Genomic DNA, 22,709 nt, shown 5'->3' with positions numbered 1-22,709 from the left:
TTATGGGTGGCTGTGTTACTCAGGGCTGCTCTGACAGATCCTTCGGGAATATCTGGCTTTGCACAGAACCATCAGAGGAACCCTTTGCCATTAAAGAAACTTTACATCCTCTAAATTGGTCTACTGGTATCTTACTTTTTTGTGGCAACCATTCACTTTTTTTTTTTAAATTTAACAAGATATTCAGTATTCCCCCTTTAAAATATTCATTTAAAACTATTTAAAAATCTGCCTACTACCCATCAATGATTCCCACTCAGAGGCAATGCCACCGCCAGGACGATGTCTGGAGACATTTTTGGTTGTCACAATAAGGGTGAGGAAGGTAGGCGTACCGCTGGTATCTAGTGGACAGAGGCCAGGGATGGTGTTGAACATCCTACAATGCACAACACAGCGCCCACGGAGAAGAATTACCAGGCTCAAAATATCAACCGTGTCAAGGTTGAGAAATTCTGACATACATTATACGGACATAGAAAACTTTACTGTTGAACATTTGAGTTTCTTACACATAATGCCAAGATAAAAGTTTTCATAATTAGATTGTCATGTAGACTTTTTTGTTTTTTCCTTTGGATAAAATTTTAGAAATCAAATTACTAAGACAAAAAGTATGCATTTTTAAAAGACTTTTGACACAAATTGCCAAACTGCTTTCCTTAAAGCATGTAACAGTAGTATTTCTATGAGCAGGGTATATGAAAGGGCTCTCTTCAATACCTGCTCAAAAATACTAAGGATCAATTTCTGTAACTTTTTTGATAAGCTAATTAAATATATGTACTCTTCTCTATCAGCTAAGCAAATAATAATAAATAATTTGAATACCAGGATGGTCACTGGCTCTGCCCTTAGTCTGTTCATGCACAGGAAGTGTGCCCTGGAGAGACAGCTTCCTAAGGGCCCCGTTTCTAACCATGGCGGCCTACACCACAAGAGAAAGACACAGCCAAACTCACTTACCAACACAACCTCCCAATGCTTACTGTCTGCAGGGAGTTGTCAGTTAGGATGTAACTTGCATTTTTAATTTGGAGGCCAAAGATATGATTGTGTTATACTCTTTCTTTGTTCACCCCATTCTTAATAAAGATATGTCACACAGAATGAAAGTTATCAATTTCCTTTAAAAATTGTTTTGTTTTTTATCTCACCAATATGGCTTTCTCAGAGAGTGCCAGTGCATATTCCTTGCCCAGAGAGGTTCAGGGTCTGAGGAATTTATTTCTTTGTTCAAATTGTATTTTGGGAAGGGCCTTTCTCTGAAAACAGATAGACTGTTTTGGTTTGGAAAAAACAAGGCTGCTTGGTTGAGAAGAGATTGCCAGGAAAAATAATAATTTGATGTATAATAAATGAACAAACATATTAAGCGTGAACACTTATAATCAAATTATCCCTTTCAAATGAAAGAGGATTTCTGATCTGAATAGAAGCTAGTAACTCATGTGCCGGGATGAATAAGACAAAGGGACTGTGGGATTCTATTTCCCAGGTCAGTTTCCTTCAAGAACATGAAAATCAGAATTTCTACTAATGGCATTTGTAAGTTTTTTCAATAAACATTAAAGACCTATATAATCTTGCCAAAGTTTTAGGATGCCTGGATCCTCCCTGTCTAGTGCAGTATATCCTACAACTGTTTTCAGACTGGTAATTTTTAAATTTGGATTTTAGCACTTGTGTATTCAAGCATCAATACTTCATCCCCTTACTACCTCTGAATAGAAGCAAAAGTTCCTAAACTGATGCCTTAGTGGATTTTTTTTTTAATTTGTAAAATAGGGATTTAGAAAAAGTAACTATATCAGAGAGTTGGGATAAAGATTGAACAAGATGATATAGGGAAGGCATACAATATGCCTGGTACTTAGCCTAAAAAACATTCATTACTATTTGAAAGAATTGATTTATCACTGGATGCTGGAAAAGATCCCAAGGAAAAGAGTTCTACAGCCAGAAAAGTTTTGATCCCATGCTGAGCTGTATGCTCTGAACCTTGCCAAACTACCTTAATTGTAACACCAGGTAGAGCACCGTTAGAGTAGAAAATTTCAATATCTCAGTATTCAAAAAGACAAATTCTCTCTCTCCAGATTTATAGGCCCATTTGTCTCCTGGATACCCTTTCAAAATGCTATGCCAGCTTTCTTCTAAAATCTGCAGGAGTTCTAAAAACGATCATCCATGAATTTCAAACAGTTTTTTAGTACACCTCTCTTACTTTCTCATCTCTGCCATATTCTGTTGCTTGTCGCTAAGAAAACAATTTTTCAAAGAATAGATGTTTGGGGGTATTAATTTATCTCAAATGAGCCTTTCATTACCAAAGTCAGGAATTATCATTGACCAAGATGCAATTTTTTTCTAAATGTTTCATATTATTGATTTTTCAAAGACTGTATCAAAATACTAACAAAATCAGAGAACAGTAATTTGTGAGATCAAAGTGCAAACTGAAATGGGACAAAAGAGGACTGTGTGCTAACCCCTTTTATTTTCATTTACGTTCTGATGTAATGGCATAGGTTGAAATGAACTAGAGGCATGCCCAACAACCAAAATAAACCAGTCAATGTTTCTCTCTATTTCTCTAGCATATTATCACAAGCAAGAAAAACAACTTGTACCAAAAGAACAGCCTGGTACTGCCTACTCTAAAACTGAAAAATAATATATTTTACAAACTTTAAAATTTTTTAAATGGCACTAATAAATTATCCCACTTAAAAACTCAATCAGTTGAGTTACTTAGGGTTACAATCTGCAGCTAACTCATTCTAGAGGACCTGTCAAGATGTAGTGTATAATAATAACAATAATAATAATAATTAATAATAAACAGCTAACATTTATTGATCTCTTAGAATGTACTAAGCACTGCTCTAAGTTCTTCATTATACAATAATTCATATAATGTGTACATTTACCCTGTGAGGAAAGCCTTATTGTTATTACTCCATTATATGAATAAGGTTATGGAGCCAAAGAAGTCAAGTAACTCTTGTGATAGAAGAAGCTTTGCTCTTAACATGTTTCAGGACAAATATTTATTTTTTCCTTGAAAGTTAAAATGGATCTTAATGGAATAATTTGTCAAGTGGAAAAATAGGTTCAACATTCTTATCATAGAAAAATAAGTTAACCACTATATACAGGTATGTTTTATAAGTCACCTGTATCCTAAAGAAGAATGATATTCCTTTGGGGAAAAATAATCCAAGTTAAGTACCTACATGTTTAAAATGAAATGTCATTTTTTAGTCCTATGCATCTCTCAACCAAAGCATATGGATCTATCTTTATTCAACAGAACATAATTCATAAAACAATTCTAATTTTTATTTTTCACTGTTAGTCTTATTTTAATCACACTGTTTAATGTCTTCAAAACAAAAACTAAATTTGGAAATAGGTAAGCAATGTGTGGGTATGCAAATGCTAGTAGCCCTGCACACGAATTCCTGCATGAGTAGCTTGCTGCCTCTTGCCTCAGCTGGCCGCCCAGCCCACCGCTGCTCATAGCTCTCTGCCACAAATAGCTCGCTGCCCCGCCCTCCTGTAGCTCTCCACCCACTGCCCCGTCCTCCTGCTGTTGGTCGTTATGCATCATGGCGTAATGACCATTTGCATATTACCTCTTTATTCTATAGGATATCAATGAGTAAAAATTTTTATTTTTGAACCGTATTTTGAACTCAGCATTTATTAAATATGTAAATAAACTACCGACTTATTTTATATTGCAAAATAGTCTTACAGAATAGTCTTGCATTTTGTACTCACTTTATATAATGTATGGCACACAAAGGATTTTTTCAATCTTTTTTATTATATTATTATGTTTTTTTTAAAGTTTATTAAATTTATTGGGGTGATATTGACTAATAAAATTATATAGGTTTCAGGTGTACAATTCTGCAATACATCTTTTAGAATTATTAAACCAAATTCAAAATATATTTCTAGTGGGCATCCCAAATACAAAAATTATTTATGTTCCTTAGAAATGGTCTTAAGCTAGAGAGCTGCTGTCTGCACAGCCATTTCTACATTTCCCAGCCAATCCTGCATCTGACTGTCACTACATTAAAATCAATATTATACTGTATACGAGCAACTGTATACTTATAACAGAATAGCTACTTTTTAAAAAATGTTATAATATTTTCTCATAAACCTATATGAATCCAAACAGGAACCTTTACAGTGAATTCAATAAAGTTCAGTAGTTTTACATCTTTTGAGAAACATAGTTTTGGATATGAAATAAGGAGAATTATTTATAAATCTTGATAGGAAACCCCTTAAAATATTACCTGTAAAGATTTCCATTTAATGACTAAACTTTTGCATTCTTTTAAATATTTATTTGCATGTTTTCCCCATAAACTTAGAGGTTTGGAAAAAATTACAGAAGGGCTAGCATCAAAATAACTTAAAGCTTACAGTTCAAAATGCTATTGTACCATAGCTCACCTTGTTTTCAATGTGTCTCCTAACAGCAGTCTGCAAAGCCAATTAGGTATTAGCACCAGCATTCTCCAAAGGAGAGACCATAAACACCTTTATCTGACCATAGGCAGCTGGGCTTGGAAGGAATGAATAAAACTGCAGGAGACACATTTCAGGAAGGCTCTGATAGAAGGAAAAGTATTAAGTCTTCTTATATGACTGAAGGCAGAGACTCAAACCCTGTGGAATGTGAGGGGCTGTTTTGTTGGTCAGCGGCCAGATACACTAGTAGAAGGAACCTAGGATACAATAAAATAAAGACCTGTGCAAACTTGGCCTTGGCCACTGCATCTGCGCCCAGGGCAGCAATAAAATCTGCCCTGTGGCAAGATCTGCTCTGAGAAACAGGAAGTACTCAGCACATAGTAGGCATTCAGTATTACTGCCTCTGATTTTTACGTCCTGGTCAGAGGTGAATCTGAGGCTGCAACATCTATGCACATTAGAACAGTCCATGTGTGTTCTCCAAGCCCGAGGCTATTACTCCAAGGATTTGGCCAAGTTCCAACTCAGGTAATTATGAGCAACTCAATTGGCCCTGTTGTTTCAATTAGGTACAGCATTGTTCGTTTTTCTACCGTTTCAGGAAAAAGAGGAAAGAAATTCTTCTTACACTCACTGGTTTCGCTGACAGAAGAAAAGGCAAATGCAATGCGCTACAAGAGTAACGTCTGCCTTAGTAATGAACAAGATGATTGCTGTGCTTGAACTTCAGCGTTGTAACCAGATAAAGATCTCAGAGAGAGCAAAACCCCTCTGGATGGACCGGGATGATTCTGTCATGATGTCCATATCACGTGACAACCACACAGGGCTTCTCTGTAACTAGTACAGGGAGTGAACTCATGATCTATTCAATCCATGCAATAAAGCAGTGTTTATATTTCTAATGCCATTGTAGATATAACCTTTCTTTTGTGAATTTGGGTAGGACCATCAGCAGAGTTCCAGGAATGTATGAATAGCCAATTTCTCTTTAATGCCGGGGACCATAAGAATAAAGCAGGCTTCCATCCCTCAGCTGGCCAAAGATTTAAAGTCTGACAATATCAATTTGGGGCAAGGATATTAGGAAAATAAAACTTCCATGCATTGCTAGTGGGAATATAAACTGGTTCAGGCACTTTTCATAGCAATTTGACAGCATGTAGTAAAAACTAAAACTGTTTCTACCCTACATCCCAGCAATTCTGCTTCCAAGAACATACCCTGCTTTCTCACAGGGCACCCAGAGACACACACATGGATGTTCACTGCAGCAATATTTGTCATGGAGAAAAACTGGGGGAAAACTAAATGTTGGTAGAAGAATAAAAAAATAAAATATTCACATGATAGAATATCATAGATTGACCTAAAAATGTAATGTCAAGGAAGGTGGGGAGTAAGGGGGAGGGATAATACAGACTAATTTGTGCAGTTGGATACCATTCATTAGAATTTAAATAGGCAAACAGTACTTCCTTACTTTTTATGAATACATCATGATTATGAGAAACACAGCGTGCACACATGCATGCACACACACGCACACACACAGTCAGACATTTGCAGCTTTCTAGTTACCCAGCTCTCAAATCTCTTTCCTGGGACTGAGAAATGCCCCCTGTATGTTTCCTGGTAAAAGCTGAGGCCTGGATCCCCTGATAGAAGCTGTAGAAGCCACAGCTTCCTTTTCTAGGTCACCCTATGGTCGCGGGAGAATGAGAACATGATTTAGCTGGTCCACCATGACAAACACACTCTGGGTTTTGTGCCGAAGGCTGAGGGTGCAAAGGCACCGAGACAGGGATGAATGTTCAGGCATGTGGCAAAGGTCGCCCTCCAAAAGTTAGGGGGCAGAGGAGAGGGCTGCAGCCCCCCTGTCTTCATGGGCTTAGCAGTCACAGTGGTTGTGCCTGCAGAGCCTCCCTTCCTTTCCTGACCATTATGTTAGCCTATATCCGGGGTCGGCAAACTGCGGCTGGCGAGCCACATGCGGCTCTTTGGCCCCTTGAGTGTGGCTCTTCCACAAAATACCACGGCCTGGGCGAGTCTATTTTGAAGAAGTGGCATTAGAAGAAGTTTTAAGTTTAAAAAAATTGGCTCTCAAAAGAAATTTCAATCGTTGTACTGTTGATATTTGGCTCTGTTGACTAATGAGTTTGCCGACCACTGGCCTATATCACCTATGTTCCCAGTGATTCTGCTTGCCACCCAGTTCCCTTTCAATACAAAGCTTTTCTGCTAAAATCAGCTGCATCTGTTTCAGCTGCTTGCGGACTAGAAGCCTTCTAGATGGAGAGGGCCAGCAGCAAGCTCACTACTGGGGGCCCCTGGGGAGGTGAGGGAGAAACAGGACAGGCAACCGGCAATATTTTATTGATTAAGGACAGGGTTCAGGTGCCTACATGACAATCAAGAGTTGTTTGTTCATATTGGGTGATAAAAACAAAAGTGTGTTATTTTCATTGGACTTTTTAAAAGAACTAATTTATAAAAGATGAAGGAGAGGCCATTTCTAGGGCCCCCAGGTGGTTTAGGTAGATTTCTTATATTCACCAGATCCCAGGGCCTGTTTGGGGTTATATTGTTTGGAATTATGCCAAAAACATACTAGATTTAGAAACAAAATGCACAGATTCTCAATGTTTAACTTGTAGTACTCTTCAAAATTGAAATCCAAGCATCATTGCAAAGATGTGTGAGCATACCGACATCCCTGATTTTCATTTGAAAGACACTCAGATACATTCGATGGCATTATACACGGAATCCATGTTTTGGACTTCTGGGCTGGCAAAGAAGCAGCTAGAGACTTGTCAGGGAAGTCCCTCAGCAGGACTACTGCTCCCCAGGTTTCAGTGCCTTCTCTTAATCTGTAATGTAAACATCGCCCTAACAATGTACCCGGATGTTTAAAAGTTGAGACAACTTACTACATGGATGTCCTAACACCTTCACTTCATCAATAGCGAGGTAGCCTTGATGTCCAGAAGTTATTACTTCAAAAATCACCTGGAAATTAAGAAAAAAATTACATTATTCACTCAACTTGTCAGATTTTTACCAAATGTCTCCTATAAAGAGGTAGGTAGTTTCACTCTCATTCATTCATTCATTCATTCATTCTGACAAACATTAATGGAGCACCTAACATCTTCAGCCAATGTTCCAGGTTCTAAGATTAGAAAAATAAATAAGACCCACACCCAGTTTTCAGGGAGGTTAACGGGACTGGGCAGTCAGACAGCACCCTACCTCAAGAACTCACCTGGTAAGGAAGGAATGCCATGTTAAGAGCCAGTATATGGAAGACAAAGGCTTCAAGACCCTACAGGAGGCAAGGTTAGGATTCACACTGCTTTAAGATACCATACTTTCTGGTTAACTCCTTCAAGTGGGCTCTATGACCAGACTGAACCATGTGGGGCCCTAGGTTTTAAACAAGTAAAATTTTAAAGCTACCGTAAGTGCTACGAAAGAAAAGTACAGATACCCGAAGAGCCTCTCATGAGGAGGTGGTGTTTGAGCTGACAGCTGAATGTGAATGAGCTCACAGTGTGAACAGGGTCGGGCTCCTCCCAGGGCATGTGCAAAAACTGAGGCCAATGTAGCCATGGCCACGAAGAGGAGAACTGGGACCTACAGCCTTAAGGGTCTGCTGTGACCAGATTACAGAGGCTCTGCTCACAGGGAAGAGCGTGCACAAGACACCATATTAAGAACACAGAGAGAAGGCTGTGCTGCTGAAATTCAGATGGCGGAGGAGAATGTATAAAGGTCGCCACAGCGGTGAAATCCAGTGGGCATTAGCCACTGCCTGATCGTGGGAGAAGCAGGCAAGAGAAGAAGGGCAATATGTTCTGAGCATCTCAGAATGGATGGCATTTTTTTACATGGTGGAGCCACTTCAGAGAAATAGAGGCTAAACAAGAAAAAATGACCAGTTAGAAGGTTATCAAATATCTCACCACAAATGTCTAAAATGTCTATTGTTAGGCTATTATTAAAAACATCCATATGACATTGTTTTAACCTCCATTTACACATGGCAGGAATCTGTATCACTGGGAATGCCATGGGACCTGACCAGGGATCAAACCCGTGACCTTCCAGTGCACAGACGACCCTCCAACAAACTGCACTACCAGTCGGGGCTGAAGATGATGTCTTAAAACACTTTTTGGAGAAATGACATTTTTCACTTATATAAAACCTGCACACAGATGTTTACAGAAGTTTTATTCATAACAGCCCCAAACGGGAAACAGTCCATATGTCATTCAAGTGGTAAATGATTAAACAGACTGGTACATCCATAGATGGATTACTACTCAGCAATAAAAGGAACTTATTATTGATATACCCAACAACTTGGATGAATCTCTAGAGAATTATGCTGAGTGATAAAAACAATCACAAAAGATCACAAAGTATATAATCCCATTTATGTAACATTGTGTAATGTCTAAATTTTAGAAGCAAAGGACAGATTAGTGATTGCCAGGGTTAAGAATGGAGAAGGCACAGGAGGGAGATGGGTATGGTTACAAAGACCAAAATGGACAATCTTCATGATGTTAGAACTGTTAAGATCTTCATTAGGGTGGTGGATATACAAATCTATTCAGTAATAAAATTGTATATTGTTTATAGCAGCATGATTCACAATAGATAAAACATGGGAACAATCCAAGTGTCCACTGAAGAATGAATGTATAAGCAAAATATGGTGCATACTTACAATGGAATATTAGTCTTAAAAAGGAAGGAAATTCTGATATGCTACAACATGGCTAAACTTTGAGGACATTATGCTAAGTGAAATAAGTCACAGAAGAGAAATTACTATATGATCCCATGTAAATGAGACACCTAGAGTAGTCCAATACATAGAGACGAAAAGTAGAATGGTGGTTGCCAGGAACTAAGGGGAAGGGGAAATAGGAAGTTATTGTTTTATGTGGTATAGAGTTTCAGCCTTAAAAACTAAAAAGCATTTTGGAAATGGATGGTGGTGAAGGTTGCACAACATTATGTATGCATGTATTTAATACAACTTAAAATTATTAAGATGATAAAATTTATATTATTTGTATTTTACCACTTGAAAACAATTGTATAGAACTAAATACATACATACATATGCATGCATAAGTAAGGGTAAAATGAGAAACTTGAAAAAGCTCTGTAGATTTTAACAATGTCAATATTCTGGTTGTGTTAATATACACTTTAAGTTAGTAAAATGTTACCATCAGAGGAAACAGGGTAAAGTGTACACAGGAACTTGCATTGCATTATTTCTTACTATTGCATCTGACTCCACAACTAACTCAATAAAAATTAAATTAAAAATATATAGATAAGTTACCATTTACATAATATGTTACATACACTGGGCAAATATCACACCATTATTTTATGTATTAGTTCATCAAAAATCCTTCAAGGAATAAATATGTCAAGAATGTGTCATGAGTGTATTGTAGATATAACTTTAAAACCCAATCTTTCTGATTTCAAGTATCAAGATGGTTTCGCTGGTACACATTGCCTGAACAAACCCTTCAATCCCAGCACTGTTTGTTTGTGCAACAGATACAAAAATGGAGAAAGCAATCAGCAAAGCCTCAAATGGAAAAGCTCAGGTGGCCTCCTAGATAAGAAGTCATCCCAGATACACCTGCTAGACTAGGTGACACTGCCACAGTGCCACCACACTGAAATACAAACCACACGGGGAAGAGAAGAGGCCCATTGGTCGAAAAGAAATGAAATAAAACTTTGTCCTGTTCATAAACTTATTTATTTTTTCACTGACAATATGCAGGAAGAAAGAGATGCAGGAATATTCCTGCAAATTAATCTCTCTACTTTTAGTCTATAAGAAGACAATTGTGGGGACACATAGTTGATGAACATTGAAAGCAAACAGAGAAAAAAGACTTCCCAAGGCCCTCAAGGGAACAGTCATATCCTACCTAGCCCCTTGGAAACAGTCGTATCCTACCTAGCCGGGGACAGCAACAGTGGGCAGGGCAGGGACCAGCTAGCTGTTCTGGTCAGAATGGCCACTTCACTGACTGATGTCCATGACCATGACCTGAGAACAGCATCGCTCTGGTCATGAAATGGTGTTTTGAAAGTTGAACCCAAAAACCTTTATCCATTATTCCTTCCTCTCATCTGTCTTCCCTTCATTCTTCCCTCCCTCCCTCTCATTCATTCACTATCCCAAGTGTCATCTCCATTCCAGGCACTCAGATAAGCACTTAGAATATAAAGAGAACAAATGAAAACCCCTTTCCTTATCAAAATTCTCATTATAGAAAATTATATTTTTACTTTATTAACTACAAGGGCTGAAGTTTCTCATAAAAGCAGAATAATTTTTATAGTGTCCATATAAAACATGATCATGTGGATTAATTTTTGAAGTTGACATGTGTGCATATAATGCACAATATTTTATTTAAATCAGAATGGGGCCGTGACCTTACCAAAGAAAGAAAGGAAGAAATTACAGACCTAGAAAAGACACTTTAAAACCTCTGAATCTGTTTTTCATCCGCCACTAAAAGCTCAAAGATTAAGTCTTATTATGCAAATATTCCCAAATATTTACAGAATATTTAACATGCTCTAGGGCAGTGGTCGGCAAACTCATTAGTCAACAGAGCCAAATATCAACAGTACAATGATTGAAATTTCTTTTGAGAGCCAAATTTTTTAAACTTAAACTTCTTCTAACGCCACTTCTTCAAAATAGACTCGCCCAGGCCCTGGTATTTTGTGGAAGAGCCACACTCAAGGTGCCAAAGAGCTGCATGTGGCTCGCGAGCCGCAGTTTGCCGACCACGGCTCTAGGGGATCCATAAAAATGAAATAATTTTATGCAATTTAAGCTTTAGCTGGTGAAAAAAGAGAGAAAGAACAGAATATAACAATAGCCAAATGACAGATGGGAACAATAAGGAGCTCCCATGGCTGTGACCCCTCTCCACCACAGGACTGCATCCTCCTTACCACACCAACTGGGAAGTCTATGATACAGCCATCAGGAACTTCAGCCCAATTTCCCAGCCTGTCAGTATAAACTCACAGATGCCCCAGCAAGGCCTTACCAAGTGTCCCTACTAGACTAGAAAGAGAGACTTTGCTACAAGCTCTCCAGCTGTCCCAGCAAGATGACTTCCAATGAGGCCTCCTTGAACGAATTAAACACATGCTTATTCCTGAAACTGTTTCTGCTCCCCTTAGTCCTCCAACTGAAACACCAAGATGCAAAGAAAGATAGCTTCTGATTATTAATACACCAAGAGAATAATGGACTGCCCTTTTAGTTCATTAAAAACTTTGTAAATTTCTGGAACTTGACAGTTTCGAGCGCTAACTTTCAGCTAATTGTAGTGACAAAAATAGGAAAACAATCTTTACAGACATGTTTATGTGTGTGTGTCTACACATATAAACATGGATATATACTTATATGTAATATGTAAAATGAAATTTTATATGATACATTTATGTGTTTTACATAAGAAGGTTATAAATTTGAAGCAATGGCCAATGTTTCTTTCAAAGCGAAATTTTCAAACCACCACTTCCCAGCACTTTCCTCATAATTTCAATTAAGGACTTATTAGTACAAGTTTTATTAGCTGTTTCATCAAGTTTATAATTTAGTATATAAATGTTTCAACACAGCCCTGGTTGGCGTGGCTCAATTGGTTGGGCATCATCCCCTGCACCTAAAGGTTGCTGGTTCAATTCCTGGTCAGGGCACATGTCCAGGTTGTACCCTCAATCCCCAGTAGGGGGCATTCAGGAGGCAGCTGATCCCTGTTTAGTTCTCAAGTTGATGTTTCCCTCTCCCTTCCTCTCTCTCTCTCTCTAAAAAAAAAAAAAGTAAATAAAAAATTCAATTAAAAAAATCTTTTAAAAAAACATAAATGTTTCAATACATACCACAGAAAATTAAGTATCATTTGTACTGAAAAGGTTGCTTTAAAACAACTATGAGTAAATGAAGAGATCTGAATTGAGGTGCTGTAGAACACTCTTGAATTAACTTCTAACTTGATTTTAACACCTGGCCCTTAGAAGATTAACTTTGTAGTTCCTAATGAAGAAGAGGGTGAAAATGCAGCTCAAAAGTTGAGGCCCATCTGAAATACGTTTCCCAACAACAGATTTTAGCATCTTATATATAGGTTTTGTTGTCACAAACTCTTGTTATATGGCAAGTTTTCTATTTTGTACTTTTCTCTAGCCAGTGCACTTACCAAGAAAGCTTCAAAAGCAAAAATATTTTTGTCTTTTGTCAATAAGAGCCTACTCATTGAAAGTGCAGGTATTGCCCTAGTGAAGTATAACAAGTATAGACAGAACCCAGTGGGAGTCCCTGGAATGTCTGAAAATGCCAGCATCTAGGGCCAAAATGATTGAGGTCAGAGGAAACAATAACACTAGAACACTGACAGCGCCACTGGAAAATAAAAAAGGAAGGTTTAACAAATTGATTTGGGATGTGGCCGTGCTTATCAAACAGAACAGAATACACTGAAAATCTGTTTTAGAAGTGAGGCTTGGTCTCCTTAGGTTGCCACACAAAGTATTTTCTTTAAAAAAAAATAAATTCAAAAAATATTTATATATTTTACAGATCCATGTCCCAAATATCTTCTGTACATATTATCTCATTTTCCCTAGTCAACCATATGAGGTAGGCAATATTAACTGCCTTTTAGGGATGAGAAGGCTGATTTAGAAAGGTTAAGTAATTTTTCTGAGGTCACACAATTAGCACATTGCAGAGTCAGGATATAATTCTAGGTCTATTTTACTTCTAACTCTGGATTCTTTTTGTTACCAAAGTGCCTGAACTAGTAGGTATAAGAGGGTCTATATATGTAGAATACGTATGCACATACATATACACAAACACACACACATATGTGTATATATATAATAAAAGCATAATATGCAAATCGACCAACAGAGGAATGACCGGTGGGCAGAGGCGGGGCTGGTGAATAGGCAACACCAGGCCAGCCAAGACACGTGCCAGCGGCAGAGGGAGGGGACAGCAATGGGTGGGCAGTAGTGACCAGTGTCTGGAGGGGCAATAGGGAGGGTGGGGCTGGCCGCTCACTGGCCAGCGCTGGCCCCTGATTAGCCCGCCCCATCACCTTCTGCAGAGGGAGGCCACTGGTGGGGTAATGGGGGGCGGGCCCGGCTGCTCACTGTCTGCGCAGTCCCCTGATCACCAGCTGGTTGCCTCTCACAGAAGGAGGCCAGGCTGCTGCTTAGGCCCACTCTCTACCTAAGCCGTCAGTCGGACATCCCCTGAGGGCCCCCAGACTGTGAAAGGGCACAGGCCACACTGAGGGACACCACCCGTCCCCTGCGTGCACAAATTTTCGTGCACCAGGACTCTAGTGGGTGTGTGTGTGTGTGTGTGTGTGTAAATAATAGACAAACATGCAAATTGACCATACCTCCGACACGCCCACAAGCCACACCCACAAGCCACGCCTATCATCCAATCAGAGCGAGTATGCAAATTAACCCAAACCAAGATGGCTACAGCCACAGAGAGCAAGGTTTCCCAGGTAACAGAGGAAGCCAAGCTTTCCGCCTGCCCTTGCCAGGCCTCAGCCTCCACTCAAGCTACAAAGTTTCAATTATAGAAGGTAAACAAATTCAAACAAATGGCGGCAGAATGGAGCTTGAGAGAGCAGGCCAGGGTTGCCGCAGGCAACAGGGGAAGCAAAGCTTTCCGCACACCCTGGCCGGGCCCACCCGCTTAAGGCAACAAAGTTTCAATTATAACCCCAACACAAATGGCTGCCAGCCTCGGAGGAAGCCCTAGGCTTGGCTCCGCTCCAGGCTACAAAGTTTCAATTGTAGAAGGAAAATAAATTCCAGATACCAGGGCCTCGACTTGGGTTGCCAGGGGGCGTGGTCGGCCTGCAAACCACCACAGGCCCCTCGCTCAGGCCACGCTACACCCCAAGGGAACCCCCACCTGATCTGGGATGCCCTTCAGGGCAAACCAGCTGGCCCCCACCCCTGTACCAGGCCTCTATCCTATCTAATAAAAGAGTAATATGCAGATTGATCATCACTGCAACACACAATATAGCTGCCCCCATGTGGTCAAAGATCCTGCCCCCATGTGGACACAAGATGGCCCACACAAGATGACCAGCAGGAGAGGGCAGTTGGGAGGCACCCGGCCTGCAAGGGAGGGCAGTTGAGAGGGACCAAGCCTGCAAGCGAGGGCAGTTGGAGGTGATCAACCCTGCAGGAGAGGGCAGTTAGGGGTGACCAGGCCGGCAGAGGAGGGAAGTTGGGGGCAAACAGGCTGGCAGCAGAGTGGTTAGGGGGTGATCAGGCTGGCAGGCAGAAGCAGTTAGGGGCAATCAGGAAGGCAGGCAGGCAAGCAGTTGGGAGCCAGCAGTCCTGGATTGTGAGAAGGATGTCCGACTGCCCGTTTAGATCGGGACTAAACGGGCAGTTGGACATCCCTCAAGGGGTCCCAGATTGGAGAGGGTACAGGCTGGGCTGAGGGACAACCCTCCTCCATGCATGAATTTTTTGCACCGGGCCTCTAGTGTGTGTGTGTGTGTGTGTGTGTGTGTGTGTGTGTGTGTATATATATATATATATATATATATATATATATTGCATATATATTGCAAAACTATGTATACACACAAGTATATTCATTCTTTAATGCATAATTTTTTACTTCCAGATTTAGTAAGAAATGCAATCATCTACTCGACCTAGAAATATAGATGCAAGGAACATAGTTTTAACAACATACATATTAAGACAAGGGTCAGCAAACTGTAGCCAACTACAGATTTGGCCCCAACTTCTGTTTTTGTATTGCCCACAAACTAAAGATGGCTTTTATCATTTTCAATTGGTGAAAGAGTATTAAAAAAGAATAGTACTTTCTGTCATATGAGAATTTTATGAAATTCAAATTTCAATGCTCATAAATAAGATTTTATTGGAACACAGCCATGCTCATTCATTTCCGTGTTGTCTAGGATGACTCTCACACAACAACAGAGTTGAGTAGTTGCCACAGAGACCATCTGGCCCACAAAGACTGAAATATTTACTACCCAGCCTCCTGCTTTAAGAGAAAACATTCCTGCTTGGCTCACCAACAAAGTGCCATTACTCTGGATAACAAGAAAGTACTTATCAAGGGCAATAGTTTGTCACAACCAAACTATTGCACTTCCTGTGTTCCAGCAATGGCAGGGAGAAAAAACCCTGTTTGCCTGACTTGTTTCAACTGTATTACACGGGTGGAGTTTTAAATGCCCACTTAAGTATGTAGTGGCATTATCAATTTTTTAAAAAAGCATAATTGCAATATACCAAAATAAAACCATAGACACAAATTATTTTATAAACCTCAAAACACTGTATAAAATACATTTAAAGTAAAAATAAAAAAAAACACAACTCACTTAACAGTCAAATCTTCTATAAACACCTGAACTACTGAAATTTTATATCTCTTTACTATTAAAACCTAACCCTTAGATCTCATTCTACACAATATTCTCTGGTTTTAGCAAGATTTCAGCTAAATGTTTTTGTTTGTTTTTACTAAAAAACACACATTTTTAGAAAAAATGTCTTTGCTTTCTAACCTAATCTAACTTGTGATTTCAGTAGTTCCTCCCTTATATATTCCAAGCCTGAAATTGCAGATAATACTGAACCCTATATATACCTTTTGTTCCTATACACCGGGATCGGGCCTAAACGGGCAGTTGGACATCCCTCTCACAATCCAGGACTGCTGACTCCCAACTGCTCGCCTGCCTGCCTGCCTGATTGCCCCTCACTGCTTCTGCCTGCCAGCCTGATACCCCCTAACCACTCCCCTGCCAGCCTGATTGACACCTAACTGCTCCCCTGCTGGCCCGATTGCCCCTAACTGTCCTCCCCTGCCAGCCTGGTCACCCCTAAGTGTACCCCCTGCAGGCCTGGTCACTCCCAACTGCCTTCCCCTGCTAGCCCGGTAACCCCTAACTGCCCTCCCTTGCCAGCCTGGTTGCCCCTAACTGCCCTTCCCTGCTGGCCTGATCATCCCCAACTGCCCTCCCCTGCAGGCCTGGTCGCCCCCAATTGCCCTCCCCTGCAGGCCTGGGTCCCCCCAACTGCCCTCCCCTGTTGGCCTTGTCACCCCCAACTGCCCTCCCCTGCAGGCCTGGGTCCCCTCCCTACTGCCCTCCCTTGCAGGCCTGGTTCCTCCCAACTGCCCTCCCCTGCTGGCCATCTTGTGGCAGCCATCTTGTGTCCACATGGGGGCAGCCATCTTGTGTGCTGGAGTGACAGTCATTTGCATATTACTCTTTTATTAGATAGGACATTATAATCAAAGTTGAATTTGCTGGCCCTCTCTCTCTCCCCTCTCCTCCTGATAACTGATCTAATAACTGAGCAGCTACTGACAAGTGGGTAAGGATTGTCTTTAGTGTGGAGACACTGGACAGAGGGGTGATTCTTGTCTCAGGTGGGACCAAGTGACAAGCTTCCAGATGTCATCACGCTACTCAGGACTGCACACTATTTAAAACCTGAGAATTCTTTAGCTCTGGAATTTTTCATTTATTATTTTCAGACCACAGTTGACCATGGGTAACTGAAATCTCAGAACGTGAAACTACAGATAAGGGGGATCTAACTATTATATTTGAAAAGTTGAAAGCTAACGTGGTGGCTAAAGTAGTGGCTCAGTATGACAGACCATAAAGTCATCCTATCTTATTCAGGAGTAATTTGCCACAACACAGTATTTAATCTTACAAAACCTTTTGTTGGATCTGACTTAATTGGAAAATATAATTAATCTTCATTATTTGCAGATTCTGTATTTGTGAATTTGCCTACTCATTAATTTATTTGAAACCCACAAATCAATGCTTGCAAAGCTTTCATGGTCATTTGTGAATGTGTACAGTGTGGAAAAAACTTGAGTTGTCCACCATACTCATGCCAGCTGAGACTGAAGACAGTAACTCACTGCCTTCCTGTTTCAGCTCTTATACTGTAAACACATGTCCTTATTCCAGTCTATGTAATGCCACATTTTTCACATTTTCTGCCTTTTATTGGCGATGTTGCTGTTTACAATGGCCCCAAGTGCAGTGTTGAGTGCTGTTTAATGTTCCTCAGCGCAAGAATGCTGTCATGTGCCTTATGGAGAAAAAATGCGTTAGATAAGCTTCAATCAGGTCTGAGCCATAGTGCTGTTGGCTGAGTTCAATGTTAAGAATCAACAATAGATGTTAATTTAAACAGGTGTCTTTAAGAGAAACACAAACAAAAAAAATAAGGTTATGTATTGACTGGCTGATGAAAATGTCTTGACCAGGGGGTTGCAGAATTAATCCTGTATTTTCCACAGAAGCAACAATTTGGTATTCATTCATCCAGTGGTGGCTGTGACTTTATTAACCTAACAACTGAGAATGATGAGAATCGATGGTATTAAAATGTGTTGGTTCATTCTGAGTCCCTGTTTCTATTAAAGTACTTGGATGTAAGAAGGACTCAATATTCATTTTTGCTAATGGTTCCAAGATATTATTTGTAGCCATGGGATGTAAACAAATGTAAAACTGAGAGGACCAACATTTACTCAATTATTCAACAAATAAAATCCCAGAAGATAAGATGCTGTATCTCCATGGCCTTTGGGAAAAGCTATTTGCTCTCAGGTAGGAAATGTGAATGAAAATAGGGCTATGTAATACACCCAACAAGCTCAAGGGGGCCACAAGGCAGGCCTGACAAAAGTAAATCCACAGGATGGTCTGATCATAAACTGCTAACTGGGGTGGCCATGGCAGGTAGTCACATCCCAGGCCTACAGCTTCTTTAGCAAAGGTCAATCTTTACCTTAACTGAGCCCTGTCCGCTAGTCTTATACATCTAAGAAAACACACCTTTGAAATGCCACAATAATTTTCTTGTATAGGCCCCTTAAAGGCACAACTGCAGGCATTCGAGCACATGACCACAGAACCCCTCATGGTCATCTGGTTGTCTGCATACCATCTCCATGTGCTGTAAATACTAATTATTGATTGTCCTGAACCCACCAATGTAAAAGAAGTATGCGTTTCTTCATTTTGCTTTTTATTCAGTCCTAGATATTTCTCTGCTCTGCTTTCTCCTACCTCCTCAATCTACCACCAACGGATTTCGTGTACTTCCTTACATTTTCTCCTTTGATTCTAAAAAAACATAAAAGGAATGGAAAAACAAACAGTAATTTTCCACTATTTCCTCAATTCACTGAGGTCTTATTTCCAGGCATGTCCTCAAACATTTGGCTCAAATAAACTCTCATAAAACTTTCCTATAGGTTTGTACATTCGTTCGTCGATAGAAATAACCAGTTAACGATGGACTCTCGTTGCTCAGGAAAAGCCATCCTGGATGTTGGCCTATGAGGGGTTTGACATCGGGCTCTCCTTCAGAGGCCTGCCAAACAGGAGACAGGAAGCAATCTAACACTGCAGCATCTCTGATCCTCCCTGCTTCAGTGAAGAGCAAAATTAGCTTTCCATGCTGCTACTTTCCCTTGCAATGTGTGAGCAAAGAAGTTTGCTCACCAACCCAAATACTCACCATGGAAAACATGTTGGTGGGAGCCTTTTGTGGGTTCCTTAGAACAAAGGGGATTAAATGGCATATATCTGTCCTCCCATACATAATCTAGTAGATCCTTCCTGGTTTTGATTTGAATAAAGAGCTAAGGTGGATCATACCCATTTACAAAACCATTACTTTTATTTCTTTTCCAAATGAGTTAAATAAACACCAAAAACATATACGGTAAAATAAGAGTTTCTATAATGATAAAGAGTCAAAGCAAAACCACAAATTGTGTGATCTTAAAAAAAACAGGAATAAAATATTAAAGCATTGGTTTATATGGACATGTTATCAAAGTAAAGTAAAAACCTACTACTTTCCCAAAGGTAAAGGCATTCAAAGGGTAAGATTCACAGTGCAGTGAACTATCAGTGCTTTCTCCTGTCTGTTCATTAAAGTGGTTCTTAAATGAATTCATCTGTTTTTTTTAACCAATAAACATGACTTCCTCAGTTTTCTTTTTCTTTTCCCTTCACAATTCGAAAAACATTAATGTTCTTTTCAAATCATTTCTAATCATAGCTCAAATACACACTGTATAAAATGAAATATAGAATAAAATTAAGGCAGTGCGGAGAAAAGAAAAACACAAGAAAAAGACCACAAAGAAGTTTACCCAGAAGAACTAATTTTTCTTGATCATCAAATAATAAGCACAAACTAAGAATAAAACTTAGAGATGAGGTTAAATTTAAAATACATACATTTAAAAAATATTACCTTTGAAGATGAAAAACCATCATGTGAATCCATGTGCCTCCTAAATGCAGCCCTGGGTCCATACTAAAGTGACAGCCTGTTGTCCCCACTGATTTCTTAAAACAGACTGCTCATCTTTTTTAAGCACAAAATGCAGAGGACAGGGCAACTGCTTAGAATTGCTTTCCTGCTTGAGACCCAGTTATATTTCATGGCCACATCTAATTCCCCATGTCAGCCTCAAGAAGTGATGCAATTCAATTGTCTTGCACTTGGAATAAGGGCCATAAGGTATGAAATTTATGGAGTCAGGGAGTGCTCTATTCTTCCATTAGTACATATCGGTATTTCCAGAGTGTGCTCCAGGGAATACTAGACTCAAGAGATGCTCTGCAAAAGCCTAAATGGATGCCCAAAACTCCAGCTGGGCACCTGTACCTGCCATTTGTCCCTCCTGGAGATTTGGAAACATACCCGGACTCCGAAATGACTTGCAATACAGAGTGTGTTCAACTTTGTTTAAATCAGTGCTTCTTCTCCTTTTGTCAACTAATATGCTTCAACATTGCTCGTAATTGTGGACCACGATTTGGAAAACACCTATTCAGATCTAAAACACTGGCTCTGAGCAGCACATTTATGAGGCGCTGCTCCCTTTCAGGGTGGGCTTTACATGAAGTTCTGGTAAAATACGTGAGCTGGAGGCAGACACAGCAAAGAAACGCGGGTGGCTGTGTGGGGAGTAAAAGTTAGAGCTAAATGTGAAGAGATGGGTAAGATCAAGTTGTTCCTATTATCTCAGCTGCTCTTGTACCAGGGAAGATGTCAGACTGATAAAGGTAAATCTAGGTTTATCGTCCCTAAAGGGCAAGCTCCTTCCGTCCTCCCTGCACAGAGAATTTAGAGCAGGGATCAGCTGGAATCCACTCATCTTCTCCCAGGACCTTCAGTACCAAAGGAATTTGTTTTAACAGGGAGGCTCTGAAACAAGAAGATGGTCATCCTTCCAAGACTTTACCCTCACATTCCCTCCTGTCAGTGCCCACTGCCCCCACAGCCCAGCCCCTTTATCAAGAGGCATAGGGGAGGAGGTTTCAAGGCCACCTGAGCACTTTTCTCTTTGCAGAGTAACCACTGGCATTAAAGATCACTGCCTTCCTAGCCTCTGGGTAAACTCAGAAGAACTGTACTCCAAAGCAGGGAGAAATACAGTGAGTGTGGGATTCCAGCGGCCTCTCTGGGTGCATGCAGGTAAGGAATCCACAGAAATGGATGGGTGGCCTCTGAAAACTTGTGGGGCCCAGAGAAAAGCGGAGGGAAGAGTAGAATCAAAGCAGAATCTTTGTGTTGTTTTTTGTTTGTTTTTGTTTTGTTTTGTTTTAAACGAGCACAATAAAGCAAGAGGGTGCTTAGGAGAGTAAGTAAAATACTATTTTCAAACTGGTAGGAAGTCAATGCCTCAATCAAAGGAAGCAGGTGCTGCAGCCCAGGTGCCCTGATGAAAACAGGTAGCAGGTACTTCTCACTTCCCACTGCTTCACCCAACAGAGGGGCAGGTTGTAAGTAGCAGTAATCAAGACAAACATTAATTAAGGAATTAAAGATGTGTTAATCACCAAATAGTTGACAGTTCATGTTTTAATGAATAGTAATTAACCCAAAATTAGCTGTAATCTGTGCAGGTTATCACTGGGATTTGTACCTGTAGAATACTACTCTCCTATAGGTAAGAAAAGCAACATAAAATAACGACTGTGGCAAGAACACTTTACTCCACTAAGAAAAGTTTTTGAAACTCTATAAATGCATAATGAGGATATTATTAGTTACTCGATTTGGGGATGTTTCCAACAAAACTACAAAAACAAAAGATGCCCAAAACATCCTACTATGATTATCAGAAGTACATAGGGTGGTTGTGTCTAGTTTTATTGGAAACATCCCCAAATTGAGTAACTGCAAAACTCAGATTCTTACAAGATAAAAAACAACTTTTGTAAGGAGTGATATAGTAGGAACTGAAGTGCTCCACTATTAGCTGATTCCCTTTTTATTGTCTTCCACAAATCTTAATCTCAATAAACTTCCACCATTTATTGAGAGGTTAGCATGTCCCAAATGTGCTTTTTCTTTCATCTTAATGCCCTGCACAGCCTTTATATTTAGTCCCATAATTAGGGAAGTAAGTCCCAGTAAGTTTATATTAGTTACCTGAGTTTAGACATAAACAGGGCTGATACTCAAATCCAGTTCTGTCTAACCCAAAACATATGTTCTTTTAGTACACTCTGATGGTGCCCAGTTTCAAGCAATATGCAATTACTCTAAAAGAGTTAATTCAGCCTGGATGGTGTAGCTCAGTGGTTGAGTGTCAACTCATGCACCAAGAGGTTTGTGGTTTGGTTTCTGGACAGAGCACATGCCCAGGTGCTGGCTCAATCCCCAGTAGGTGGCGTGCAGGTGGCAGCCTATCGATGTTTCTCTCTCATCAATGTTTCTATATCTCTCTCCCTTCCTCTCTCTCTAAAAATCTACAAAAATATATATTTTAAAAAACAGTTAATTCATCAATCTTAACTCATTATATCAAAACTACTTTTAAAAGTGTAAAATGCATGTTTTGGAAGCAAAGTACCAAATGAGTAAAATTAATAATTATCTATTCACTTTACATTAATTTGTTTAGATCTCTATAGTGTGTCTTGGCTAACTATAATAGCCTAACTACTAGTGCAGAGGTGATGTCTGGGAGGTGATCTGAGTCCCTGAGCATCCTATGTAATAAAGAGGTAATATGTAAATTG

At 39.9% G+C, this 22,709-nt stretch overlaps 1 protein-coding gene across 1 annotated transcript in view; it reads right to left on the bottom strand.

The window, feature by feature from the left end:
- The window catches only part of PTPRM (protein tyrosine phosphatase receptor type M), a 650,464-nt gene that overhangs the window by 364,333 nt on the left and 263,422 nt on the right, over window positions 1-22,709 (bottom strand). The window contains exon 4 of the mRNA XM_008159881.3: window positions 7,437-7,515. Within this exon, the coding sequence (XP_008158103.2) occupies window positions 7,437-7,515 (79 nt within the window). The remainder of the gene's footprint in view (window positions 1-7,436; window positions 7,516-22,709) is intronic.

Source organism: Eptesicus fuscus, chromosome 12, assembly GCF_027574615.1.
Source record: "Eptesicus fuscus isolate TK198812 chromosome 12, DD_ASM_mEF_20220401, whole genome shotgun sequence".
NCBI lineage: Eukaryota > Metazoa > Chordata > Mammalia > Chiroptera > Vespertilionidae > Eptesicus > Eptesicus fuscus.
Note: the sequence above shows the minus strand (reverse complement) of the source record. Positions and strands in the feature narration are given on the sequence as shown.